Genomic DNA, 13,560 nt, shown 5'->3' on the forward strand with positions numbered 1-13,560 from the left:
AAATGCAGAGTAGTATACATGTAAGAAAAACCCAAGCTGAACATACATAATAAAAAGCTGTAAAATAGCTATTGTTGCTCTAGAAAAACATCTTTGGGGATGCTGTAGATAGGTCTCAGAGAATGTTCTCTAACCATATTTCGAGTATGGTGTGCCAGTAGGATCACTCCATGTCAAATATTCCACTGAAGCTAGGAGAAGGCAGCAAGGATAATTGGCTGCTACATAAGGACATACTAAGTACGTGATTTTTCAGCTTGAAAAAGGGTATCTGAATATGGTTTATTAGAGAGATGAAGCAGTGAATGACATGGAGAAGATGTACAGGGAACAACCCTTTGTGGTTTCTTGCAGCGTGAGAATGAGGGGCCCACTACAGAAATGAGCAGCTTCCTTAAAGAAAAGCAAGTACTTTTTCTCATGGCACATAATTCAGTAGTGGAACTCATTGCCATGGTATATAGTGGGGCCGAAAGTACAAACGGGTGCCAAAAGAGTTTAGACCACTTAATGTAGGATATAGTCTCAATAAATATGAGAGTTTGGGTACAACATCTGCCTTGGACTTGTTGAATTACCGCTTTGCGGAAATCAGAAGAACCTACCAGGTAAAGTTTATTGTATGCATGCTGTATTTTCTTGTTTTTTTCCCTAATCAGCAGTTATTAGCTGCTCTCAGAAATAGGATATGGGCTACCTAGATTGGTAATTTATCACAGAATCAGTTTTGGGTAAATAACTTTATTTTTCCTTCCCCGCCTCCCAGATCTTCATTGAAAGAACAAGTAATAACAAACACTTGAACACTATCAATATCCGACATATTGCTAATTCAATTCGAACTCATGGAACAGGAATCATGAACACAACAGTGAGTATCTTTTGCACTGTTGTTGGATTTTTTTTTTTTTTTTAATAGTGCACAAAAGCCTTCAAACTCTTACATCTCCTAATGGTTTATTTGGGTGTGCAGTTTTAATAATGCAATAATAATGTTCTGTGCGTATTAATAAACCAAATCGGTTCTTGGACATGACACAAATCAATATCACAGTCTCTTGGGAGTTATGCCACTTCGAGTTGTTACATACAAGTTAATGAAGAGATCTAAAAACATATCAAAGAAGACAGAGATGTTCTGGTGGGACTCTGAATTTCAGTAAAGATAAATAATACTTATCAAACTAATATAGTAAAATATTGATTTCTAAGCTGCCTGCATAAATTAACATGTTCTAAGTTTCTCCTTATTGACACTTAGTAGACAGATACTTTTGCTGCAGTTAAAGCAAATCTTGAAGAAATGCAATGTTAATTTAAGTTCCTCTTGCAATCGTTAAGCTTAAGAAACATCAGCTTTTCAATTTGTGAAATAAAAGCTACAGACCTCTGATCATTTATTGGAAGACTGTGACTTCTTACTGCAATGCTTTTAATGATGTCTGTAGTGTAGGCGGTCATTTTAACCAGCTGAAGGCATTTACCTCTTTGCAAGGCAGATAAGGGCACTTCCTGTGGCATGCCTACTGCAGCAGGAATTTATCATTGTGGTTCTCAGGTTTGGATACAGTACCAAGGGTATTTTCAGGTTGGTGCTTTCCAATCTGCTGCTCAACTTCTTTCTACCTCTTTGCTGTTTTCTTTTTCCCATTCTTCTGGCCCTATCAAAAAAAAAAAAAAAAGGAACTTGCTGAAATATTGAACTTGCTCTCAAGTCATTACTTGAAAAGTGGAAAGTATTAGAAAAATAAGGTTTTCATGCTTTCTTGCACTATTGGAAATAACTTCTCTTGCACTATTGTTCTGAGAATGATTTTCTTGTTACTGGAATAGTTAATCTTGGGGACTTCAGTTAAAAAAAATGCTGTTATTCGCATTATTTACTGATGATGTAGATTTATTCACTTCAGGTTGTGAGTAAAGTTGTTTATGTAGACATGAGAAGTAGTTGAGATGTGTAGGGTAGAAGTGTGCTTCTGCCTTACGGGAGAGTGTTATAGAAAACTTTGAGGAAGTGAAAGGGTGTGTCAGGAGGTTATGCAGATTCCACAGCTTAACTGAGCAAGTTGAGCTTGTTTGCCCTTTTCAAATTGAAATGTTTGTAGTGCTTCAAAAGGACAGTTCTAGGATATTCTGGACATAAACTAATGGCTGTGTAGGGCAGGTCATCAAACTGAACTAGCTAACTTGTCCCTTGGTCCCTCTGCCCTTCCTGGAAGAGAGTAGGCCTTTCAGGAGAAGGGTTTTCTTTATTCTTTTAAACCAGTGAAATTAAAAAGATAAGTTGAGAATAACAAATGGGAGTAAACTGAGTAGAAGGTTCCATTTTTGGAAGTTACATCATCATAAATACAAGTTACTCTGGAATCTACTGAAAATGGGTTGCAATGCTTGTTACTTTGCTACCTTTCTTGATTTGACTATTTTTTTTTTTCTTCTAGGTAAACTTCACTTACCAATTTTTGAGGAAAAAGTTTTACATTTTTAGCCAGTTCATGTATGATGAACATATCAAATCCAGACTTATCAAAGACATCAGATTCTTCAGGGAAGTCAAGGATCAAAATGATCACAAGGTATAGTAATTTTTGAAGGATTGAGAGTAACTGGCTAAAAGAAGTGCTACTTTCATGTGACTGAAGGTGCACCAAATCATAAGATTTCTATTATTTAAATGTGTATCTCCAGACCAAATAACAGCTTTTGTCCTAGCAAAATGCAGTATTACAAATGTCGGTGTTCAGGATGGCTTTGTTTCATTCTGGCTGCTCTGTAAATATGTGATTGACTAAAATCATTCTCTCGGTGACCTGAAAACGATAATTTGATGGAGTCACGGTCTATTGGAGGTTCTAAACTTATGGTCCAAAACGTGCCTAACAGTTGTTGTCAGTTTTTAATAATAAGATTATTCAAATTGAATCCAAAGTGATGTGAATATGTAGCACTTACTCCAGTACGTCAAGATTTGGAGACTAGAGTCTGATTTTTCCATGCTGGAAAATTGATTTCTCAAAAACGTGAGACACAGTGTATTTAGTAAAATAGGCTGCCAGCTTCTTGTATGTCGAGTACTTATTTCTTTTAGGAATACCTTCTTGTTCACAGTAAGACTTCTGTTTCACTTTTCAGCTTGCAGAAGTGACTTAGCAAAATGACTTTTGCAAACTAATATAGATAGGCAGGTGTATAATTTATTAAAAAAAAAAATGTGAATAGAATTGTATTGACATGATGAAAGCTTTTTTTTTTAAGGGTAGGTAATTATTCTGACAAATTATTCTAACATATTTTTCTAGTACCCCTTTGAAAGAGCAGATAAATTCAACCGCGGCATCAGAAAACTTGGGATAACCCCGGATGGCCAGAGCTATCTTGACCAGTTCAGACAACTCATAAGTCAAATTGGTATGAAATGCTATCTAAGACAATGTTATAAATGGTATTAAATGGAAGAGGGCTTCATAGTCTAGTAACTGAACGCTTAGCTCAGGCTAAAACTAGATTTAACTCTAGTCAGATGGAAAATACTTCAGTTGTATCCCATTTGAAATAAATAATCTCATCCAGATACTCAGAAATGGCCCTTGTATGTCTTAATCTAAAATATAGCTACAGCTTACATAGATGCCTGTTGCCTTTTAAGCTCGTCTTTTCTTTATGTCATGGAAGTGACTTTGAGTGTATTTCCCAGTAAAAAAATAGTACTCTCTTAAGTTCATGTATTTCAGAAAAGGGCCATATATCCAGCTGCACTAACTTTGAGTGATACGTGACATTACAATGGTGTTTTCAGCCATTGACGCTGTAGATGCACAGGGCTGCCCTGAACTTGCAAGTATTTAATGTGTCCAGTAAAAAGAGTTTGTACTATTTGGCCTGTATGCTCTCATTAAAGTGAACACAGCCTTGCTAGGTGATGCATTTGTGTTTTATTTCTCTACGTAGACTTTTGATACTGGGATTCAACGTAACTTTTTTAACTTGGCTTTCAGAACAGCTTCTTTGCCAAAACCGTATGGCAACTTTAATGTACGTTTTGGAGCTTATAGGAGTTATGAAAAGGATGTGTGTGTATATATTTAAATAATTATAAATTACTTCCTTGTTTTTTCTTTTTTTTTTTTTTTTTTAAAGGCAATGCTATGGGTTATGTACGAATGATAAGATCTGGTGGACTTCACTGCTGTAGTAGTGCAATTAGGTACTTCCACAAATATTTCATTTTTCTGTTTGTTCCTTCTCATTCCTTTGCTCCCTATTAATGCTGATATTCCCTAGGTTCTTACCCATCCCCCATAAATTTTGATTAAAAAGGTCCATTTTTATGCCTTCATTGAAGTGGATTTATCAAAAACAGTGCTGGAATTCAGAACCGTACAATCATTGCCATAGAACACCAAAAATCAAACAAATTCTATGGAAAAATACTGCAAAAGTGTTAATAGAATGTACATCTAAGTCATTGGTCCTTAATTAAGTGACTAATTCCTGATGTTAATCACTTCAAGAGGGTGCATTAAGGAAAAACAGTACAAGCCTTGAGGAAGTTGGGGAAAAACATTTCTTTAATACTTCTTTCTATATGGATGATTGTGTTTATGTAAGGTCATTAAAATGTAGTGACTTTTACATACAAAGAAATATTTTGTTTTCTTTCAAATATTAGTAAACTTATAGTTATCAAGTGCAGCAAGTGCTAGAGAGAGGAGATGGTATGATGGAACTTTTAAGTATGTAGTTCAAGCCCAGAAGACTATAAATTAACTAAATTATAAATTATGGTCGATACTTCAGTGAACATAGACAGTTGAACATAATACTAACAAACAGGAAGTTTTCAGGTTTGTTCCTGATCTGGAAGATATCGTTAACTTTGAAGAGCTCGTGAAAGAAGAAGGACTCTCGGAAGAAACACAAAAAGCAGCAAGGTACCCTAACAGCATGCTTTTGAGGTCTGGGGCAGGGATGGGATGAGAGAATTGTAATTTTAAAGTTGTAAATGCAGCTGTTAATCGCATTTTTGTGTGTGCGTGTGTTAAAAGTTCAACTGATTTTTTACACAAAAATATTTGCTCTTCTTAACAGCAGAGAGAATAGAAGCAGTTGTTTTAAAAATGCTGAATGCGAAGTGGCATTTCAGGAAGTTCAGACTGAACGTTAGGAAAAGGTTCTTCGCTGAGAGGGTGGGCAGTGACTGGAACAGGCTCCCCAGGGAAGTGGTCACGGCACCAAGCCTGTTAGAGTTCGAGGAGCATCTGGAAAATGCTCTTAGTCATGTGGTTTAGTTTTAGGTAGTCCTGCAAGGAGTGGGGAGTTGGACTCGATGATCCTTATGGATCCCTTCTGACTTGAGATGTTCTGTGGTTCTATGATTGGTACTAATAGACAGTTAGAACCTGGTTTCTTGATAAAATCCTTGTGGTTTAAAGGCTAACAAGCTTTCCTCCGACGTGTCTGACATCTACTTTTAGAATGTTCAGGGCCTTAGGAGAGTATTTATAACCCTTTTTTGAGGCAATTAGATCAAGAAACATGATTCAAGGTGGCTGTAGAGGTAGGGTGTAGTCTTGGACGCTCTAGTCCAAATACTGGATTGTAGGTGCAGCCAAAGAGTGAAGAGAGGGTTGTTACCTTGAAGGGTAAGCAAGGAAACTTCTAACAGAAACTAGGTAACACATTGCCTATCTTTTGCAGGCAGTTGGACTCTGTCCTCAGTGACCTCACGCGTAACTTTGCAGAAGGAACGGAGTACTTCAAAATGCTTGTGGATGTATTTGCTCCTGAATTCCGCAGTCCAAAGAACATGCATTTGCGGAACTTCTATATAATTGTTCCCCCACTGGTTAGTATTTGCACTGTGTGTACCAGTACTTATTTTAAAAAATTGATCAGATCAGGTTTGTGTTTAAATATTTTGTGTTAGGCTGTTGGTTATCATATTCTACTTTCTTCCCTGATCATGAGTGGGATTTCTTTGAGCGTGGCTTTGCTGATAGTTGTCCAAAGCCGTGTTTTTCTTTGTTTGTATCAATTCATTAAAAATTTCTTCTCCTCCTGTTTGAATCAAATTTGGAGAAGCCAAGATGAAAAAGGAGGAGTTGGAGCAGCAAGGGTGAAGGGAGTTGAAAACCATGTTCTTCAGCACTTTCATGTGTGTGCTCTTTCCACACCACATTAGCTATCTTAAGGTTCTTTTAATGTCATGATCTAATGCAGTACAACTGGGGCATTCCCTATTGCAAGTGGACCTGCTTTTTCTTTGTTTAGAAAGAGTCCAGCTGAATTGAGGAGATGCACACTTGAGTGCGGCATTCTGGGCATTTGGAAACAGTTCAGTTTGAAGGCCTAAATGATCTAAACAGGTTAATGTGTAGCATCCCATTTTAAAAACTAATTTTGGAATGTCAATGAGCCAGAAACTTAAGACTGTGAGAGGACAGGTATGGTGATAGAAGTGAGGGGAAGTAAAGGCTCATGACAAATACTTTTGTTCTTTTTCCTTCCCATTTGTGGAGTTTTTTTCTGATAAATACAGTTTCAGGAATATACCATCCATTTTAGTTTTAAAAAGGCATTTCGATATAGTTAAATTTGAAACTGTCATAGGTTTTTGAGAAGTTGTTAATGTACACACACTTCCATAGTTTTTCACTCTTTCAGACCCTCAATTTTGTAGAGCATTCAATCAGTTGCAAAGAGAAATTGAATAAGAAGAACAAAAGTGGAGCAGCTTTCACTGATGATGGATTTGCCATGGGTAAGTTTTAGCACACTGACTAGCCTTTGGGTAAGCCAACATAAAGGATATTTGCAAGAAAAGGTTTTTTTATATTTTGTGTGTTCCCATAATTAAAGATTCCATAATTTTAAATTTGGGTTGTCTTGGCTTCAGCACAGTGGATTTGAGGGCTATTGTGTTCAGAATCTCCTAAGCAAGGAATAGCTGAGTATGGGAGCAGACAGTTTTGTCGTATGTTGGTGCTCCCCAATTTCTTTCAAAGCTTGTGGATCTCAGCAGATGAGAAGGTATGCAAGTCTTTGGATAAGTTCTGAAGTTTTCAAAAATTAAGCTTGTGCTTTATTATGACTTCTTCCTGTTTAAATTGCAATTTAAATTCTATTTGTGTGGAAATTATCAACTTAGGCTGATCCATTGAAGACATTCACAAAACGTTTTACAAATAACATCTTGACTTTGGTACATGGTTTGTTAATGACTCTAGGTGTGGCTTACATTCTGAAGCTTTTGGATCAGTACCAGGAGTTTGATTCTCTGCACTGGTTCCAGTCTGTTAGAGAGAAGTATGTGAAGGAAATAAGAGCGGTAGCCAAGCAACAGAATGTGCAGTCCACTAATCAAGATGAAAAACTGCTACAAACTATGAACCTTACCCACAAGCGACTGGAAGTTTGTCTACAGGTATAGCATGGGTCTAGTTACCTGTTCTGTATTGAGTGCCGCACTTACCTGTCACAATTCAGGTATTTGTTTTCTGATGGAGCTCTTCAAGAGCAAAAAACGTAGAGCGTTGTCTACAGAGCAATGCAAAAAGAGTATAGGACTTGAGGTGTGTGATCTGAAGGGGATGTTGTAAGTGTTCGTGGTATTTGAGTGAGGCAGGAACTTGACCTGGTTGATTGGAAGTCTTTGTCCCATGGAGTTTGAAATCTAATGCAACTAAAATGCTTAAATAGGAGAGAATAACTTTTTGGTTAAAGTTCTTACAGCAAAGATTTTACATAACACTGTGAACCCTCAGAATTGCTTGGGTGTTAACTCCGAGCTGCTAAGTTGAATGATGCACTAGCTGTCAAATAGAGGGAAGATGCATTTGAATTTTGAAGCACAGCAGTTCAGGTTTCCTCGGTGGTGTAAATGCTTTCTCTCTCTGCTCTTGATTTGAGGAGGCTTTGGGACAAATCAGTAGTTGGCTATTTGTAAATAACCCATGATTACATTCTGTAAAAGCACATTGGTTGTTGAAAGAGATAAAGCCCTGTATGTCCTTATGACTCCCACGAGTGTGCACTCTGTTTGGTCCTCTGTTGTTAAAAAATCCACGTCACACGTTGTTCAAAAACCGATCAGGCTTGTGGTCATTTAAATTATTGGCTTGCGTGATTTTCCATGGGCAAGTTGCTCCAAATTCTCCCTGCTGCTACAAACCTCATTTTTAGCCTCAGTGGACTAGAAACAGATTTATTGCACTGATGCTGCTTTGCTTAAATTACCCTTTAAAGTTTTTGGCTGACATTTGCTTTGTAAAATGCATGTGAATAAGGTAAGAATGGAGGAAGATTTTTTTCAAAAGCATTTAAGTGATTTAGATATTGAAATCTAGTTGCCTTAGATGCTTCTGAAAAATCCCATTTATATCTGTCTACAAATTCATTCTTGTGATATACTGACACTCCGCTATCTTTTTCCTTAGGAATTTGAACTCCTTTATTTCTCACTAAGTAGTGCAAGAATTTTTTTCAGAGCAGATAAAACTGCAGCAGAAGAAAACCAGGAAAAGAAAGAAAAAGAAGGTGAGTGAATGCTGTACATAGAACGTTTTGGCTCATGACAGTGTGCCTTAGTAGGGAAAGCACATTTTTCTTTTTTCCATAGCTGCTTTCTTGCTAGTGGGTTGCTGCAGTATTCCAGAAAGAGTTTTATGGGGTCAAGGGTGATGGAGGAGTCAAGAACAGCTAACAGAGGCCTTCTTTGGAATGAGTGTATTTCAAGCAGGGCTTCTCAGGGGATGGGAGGGGGAATGACCAAAAAAGATGACCACCACCACAAAAAAAAACAACCAACCCAAAAAAATCTGGGACAGGGAGAATTGCATACTTGCAGTAATATTAAATTCAGTACGTTCGGCATCATACTTACCCTCTCAATTACGAATTTTGACAGTGACAGCCTTTTCTGCACAACCTTAGCTGGTGTGAAATAAACTGGTGTTTTTCATCTGTTGTTTCCCAGCTGCTCTTCAACGTATGTAGGCAGATGATGCAGATAATATACGTGACTTTCAGATGTTTATGATATGTTTTGGTCTACCATTGAATTATATTCAAAGGATAAGATCTTAATTTGTGGTATGGTCTCTTGACTAGGTAACATGGATATTTTGTGTTTTATATTTGGGCTTATATATTCTCCCTCATGAATTCTGGAGGATTCTCTTGGGTATGGGAAAGTTCTTTTCAAAGAAATGAAAATGCTCCCAAGGGTTAAGATATAGAAGTGCAATTCAGTCAGAAGTTACTTAGGAACTCAGGTAGCAGTATATTAAAAATGGAATTGGTAAATAATTTTCCACTGTAGTTCTGACAAAGGCACAAGTGACCTGTGAGATTACAGTCACTGGAGCCAAAGATCATTTTTCTTCTGCACTAGGAAAACAGTTCACAAAGAAAGAAGTCTTTTAACATGAATTTCTATTTGATCATATTCAGTGAAGTTGCTCAAATAATTGTTCAACTCAAAAAAAACCCCAAAACAAAAACAAAAAACCAAACCAACCAAAAAACCAACCACAGGCATTGTGGTGAGTAAGAACAGACATATTACCTTGGCTTCTTTAGGAGAGCGTTCTGTAGAACATCAGTTAATTATATTTTAGATTAAAAATTCACTGCTGTCCCCTGAAAAATGTGTTTTGTGGTGAGACAAGCTTGAAATGCATACCAGGGTGAAAAGCTTTGAACATGGTGGTATCTTTGCCTTCTACCGTAATATTTGGACTTGGACTCTGCAAAATGTGTGAGCGTGTGTATGTAATCTTTACGCAAGTTCTACTGATGGCAGAAACCTCTAACCCCAAATACAGATTTCTTTATAGGGCCAGGACCCTTTGTGCTGCAAGGTCAGTTTGCATATGCTAATCATGGTATACTGTATCAAGTGTATTATGACATCAGCATAATATATATGCTAAGACTTTGTTTTTACTGCCTTGAATAAAATGTTAAGCATGAGCCATGTCTTTATTTTTTATTTTTGTAGAAGAATCTGTTAAAGCAAGCAACGGAGAGCTTACCAACTCTACGCCTGCAGACCCTGTTGTGAAATGATATGGCTGGTATGGGTGATGATTACTTACTCAAATAATCCGTGTTCTTGTCGTTATCAGTAACACTCTGTAGGGGTAAAAGCTCTAGATTTGATTTACTTGCTCTGTTAAACCCAAGAGAAAATGTACAGTAGTATACTAGCATTCAGCGAGGCTAGGTCTGTGCTTGTTTATATTTCCCGTAGAAACTCCTATTTTTCAGGAGTTTATATTATTTACAGCACTTTCTTTAGATTGAAAATAATTATGTAAAATGTTGACCTTGGAGGTAGTTATTTTAAAGTACAGATGTGCAGATAAAAAAAAAAATCTTACTAATTTTTAGATGCATTCTTGCATCTCTAACATAGCATTTAAAAAAAAACCAAAAAACTGACTCATAGGCCATTGGTCTAAGATTTGAACTGGTGCATCTCTTCAACCAGAAAAAAAAATTGAATCAAGATATTGTGCATATCTATTGTCCAAAAAATAATTCAGACATGTTCTTATGCAGTCCTGTTGTATTTAATGCAGTCACAGATTACACTGTAGGTGTAACAGTGTATGTTGTGAATGTATGTTAAAGCTATTACACAAAATGGAAATCCTTATGAATGTTTTGTTCCACAAACCCTTACTATTACTATAGATAGTATTTGCACTGTGGGAACTTAGGATCCTGTCAGGCATTTATTTTCCCCTGCTGTTTTTTCCCCCATATCAGAGAATGGGAAAACCAGAAAAGTTAATATAATAAATTACTTCTCATTTCGTACCGAAGGTCTGATTTGCATCTACAGAAGTAAGGAAATCCAGAGCCAAGACAGAACCACAATCAGCTCTTCCTTTTATGACCAGACACTGTGTGGTGGGTGTCTGTAACTATTAAGTGATCTTACACTTCATGAATATGTTGTGCCTAATTGCAAGTTTCAGCCTCAATTCTGTACTTCCTAGCCTTTGTAGGTCTGTTGTACCGTCTGTGTTGTTCATACAGTCTTACATGCCTGATTTATTAAAAAGAATTGCACTGCAGGCTTCAGAAGCTGCTGAACACTGTGAGGACTCTGTATAAATACAACATCTGTTAATGCCTGCGAGTAGAGGTTCTAGACTGTGCAAGTGTTACTCAGATTCCGAACTTAAGTAAGTAGCTAGACTTAGCTTAAAAGTAAACACTGCTTTCATTAAAAGATATAGTTGTGTTTTAATCTCCCAGAACATAAAACATTCTAGGTCTTACTAACTAGAATAAACTACTCTAGTCAGTCCAATTGAGAATTACTTTTTGGGGGTTTTTTTTGGCACTCTTAGCTGTATTTTTAGACCATACTTGCGAGCTTCTTTCATCTCTTCTAATTACAAAAAAGGTAATGTTATAATGGTTCAAATTGTTCCACCCACCCTCGCGTCACTGGTTAAGACAATTCCTGACGTACTTGTGATTTGCCCTTTCCTGCCAGTCACTTCAACATTCAGAAAGCTAGGACAAATGTTTTGTTGCAACTGGAAAGACCACGCTGACAGGAAAGTCTTTTCGTTGGTTCTGAAAACAGGACACAGAAGCTTCGTGGACTGTTTAAATCAGCTGGGCTCATGAAAGTTTTTATTTTTAATTCATTATAACTGCAGAGACTGCCCTAAAGAATGCTGCATTACTTGATTTCTGGTTTTGCTTTTTTATTTTGATACAGGATTGGGTTGGTTTTTTTTCGTAATTAGCGTACACTTTCTTTTTTGACCAAATTGTGCCCGCACTGAACACTCAGTAGCGTTGCTGAGATCAGCATTCTTGCTGCCGCTGCTTATTTCCATACTGTTGCAATTTTGCAATTGCAGTGTACATATTTCCATATTCCTATCTATCTCATCTAAAGTCATGGAAGTTCTTGGCTTGGAGTGGCCAAGCGCTACCTTTCCTTCTCCCACAGCCACTGCAGAATCACCTATGGGTGGTGTTCGTTTCCCCCAGGACGGAGCGGCTAGGTAGCTATGTACAGTCAAGACATTACCCGCGCTCTAACAAAATCTGCACTTGTATTTTCCCTTCTCCCATTTTTTTGGAAAGACACTATCTCGGATAGGTAATACTTTGCAGTTGAACATAAATGGAACTGTGCATTTCCTTAATGTATGGTGTTTAACATTCATGTGGTTCTGGTGATGGAAATTCTACAGGAAAGACATAAGCCTATTTTTATAGAACCCCATTTAATCTGGGAGACCTGAATGTATACTATATGTGGCAAAAATATATACGTACACACAAGTATGTACAGTGATAATAGAGCTATTCTTGCTAATACAGGATTGTAGTTTCTATTTCCTTCTTTCTTTTTGTCACGTAGCAGCATATACATGCAGAAAGCTTTCCTCATCTGAAATACAAGGTGGGTCCTGGGTTTGGATGTCACGCGCTCCTCTGTGTCAGTGAGAGTCACGTTAAATCCTTTTTTCCCCTGCAAGGATCTGAAAGGGGTGCAGGATTCTTGCTGTGGTGCTACTACTGTTTTCATTGCTTTTGCCCTCCTGTTCCGATTATAGGAACAAAATGGACCCTAACTGGTTGTCTGGAGGTGAGACGATGGAGCCAGAACAAAAAATCCCCCAAACTAAACCGAGCGTGCTCACTCAGAATTCCCAGAGGTGGTAAAAGGAAGGTGAGGAGGCTGAGTTTGCTGCAGAGACATGAAATGATCTCTAGGGTTTTTTTCCTTCACGTCAGGGGCAGAACAGGCTGAAGGCCAGGCTCTCTCCTTGAGAAGGCAGGTGCCACCGCTGCCCTCGTGTTCAGCCTTGTGACCAAGGCCGTTACGTGCAGATGCGGTAGCAGCCGCTCTGCCAGAGGCCTTGCAGCCTGCTTCTGACGGGGTGCGCTGCCCTTTTGTGCCAGCCGCCACCGGGCCGCCTTGCCCTGCCTCCCCGCAGCGTCCTGCGCGGGGGAGCAGAGCACGGCTGCCGCCTCCCTCCCTCCCTCTCAGCCCCCCAGCTCAAAAGGGGTTTGCGTTGGCTGCGGGTAAGCGACGGCCCCAGCAGCACCCAGCTGTGGTGGCTTCACTGGGAAGTGAACTGCTGCTGCCGCAGGGTCCTAACGTGGTCTGTAATCAGAAGTAAATTTGAGTTTTCATCTGATGTCCATCAAAAACAGCTGTTTTCAGCTTCTCAGGTACAAAGGACCAAATGTAATACTTAATGTTTCCTAACTCAGTGTACAAAAGGGTGTTTTGTTACCTCAGTCTCTTTGGTTTGTGGGTAGAGAACATTTATGTACATAAAACTGTGTTAATAAATGTCATTTTGAGAACCTCATTCTTAGTGTCTTCAGTAACATCAGCTCAGTACGTTTTAACTTTTTTAATAAGACAGCTTAAACTTTTATTTATGAAGACGTGTTTGTGTCAGTTACTAACAGTTCTTTTCCATGGTTCTTTTAAACATTCAACAACCAGCTAAATTGAATTTATTCCATGTCCAATGTTTGCAACTGGGACCTTTCAGCTGCTGTAGCACA

The 13,560-nt window shown here is 38.1% G+C and overlaps 1 protein-coding gene across 7 annotated transcripts in view; it reads left to right on the forward strand.

Moving 5' to 3' along the window:
- The window catches only part of WASHC4 (WASH complex subunit 4), a 41,831-nt gene extending 28,443 nt beyond the window's left edge, over nt 1-13,388 (forward strand). For 4 of the 7 annotated variants that reach the window (XM_082309352.1, XM_082309355.1, XM_082309356.1 and 1 more), the window contains 10 exons: nt 767-871; nt 2,442-2,576; nt 3,300-3,408; nt 4,138-4,204; nt 4,845-4,931; nt 5,698-5,845; nt 6,664-6,760; nt 7,227-7,423; nt 8,436-8,535; nt 10,001-13,388. In XM_082309352.1, coding sequence (XP_082165478.1) covers nt 767-871; nt 2,442-2,576; nt 3,300-3,408; nt 4,138-4,204; nt 4,845-4,931; nt 5,698-5,845; nt 6,664-6,760; nt 7,227-7,423; nt 8,436-8,535; nt 10,001-10,068 — 1,113 coding nt within the window. In that variant the 3' untranslated portion in view covers nt 10,069-13,388. Of the gene's footprint in view, nt 1-766; nt 872-2,441; nt 2,577-3,299; nt 3,409-4,137; nt 4,205-4,837; nt 4,932-5,697; nt 5,846-6,663; nt 6,761-7,226; nt 7,424-8,435; nt 8,536-10,000 lie in introns of those variants that run through there. The other 3 variants (XM_082309353.1, XM_082309354.1, XR_014227891.1) reach the window with 3 other exon arrangements.
- The last annotated feature ends 172 nt before the right edge of the window (nt 13,389-13,560 follow it).

Source organism: Platalea leucorodia (genome assembly GCF_965183815.1).
Source record: "Platalea leucorodia genome assembly, chromosome: 4".
Lineage (NCBI taxonomy): Eukaryota > Metazoa > Chordata > Aves > Pelecaniformes > Threskiornithidae > Platalea > Platalea leucorodia.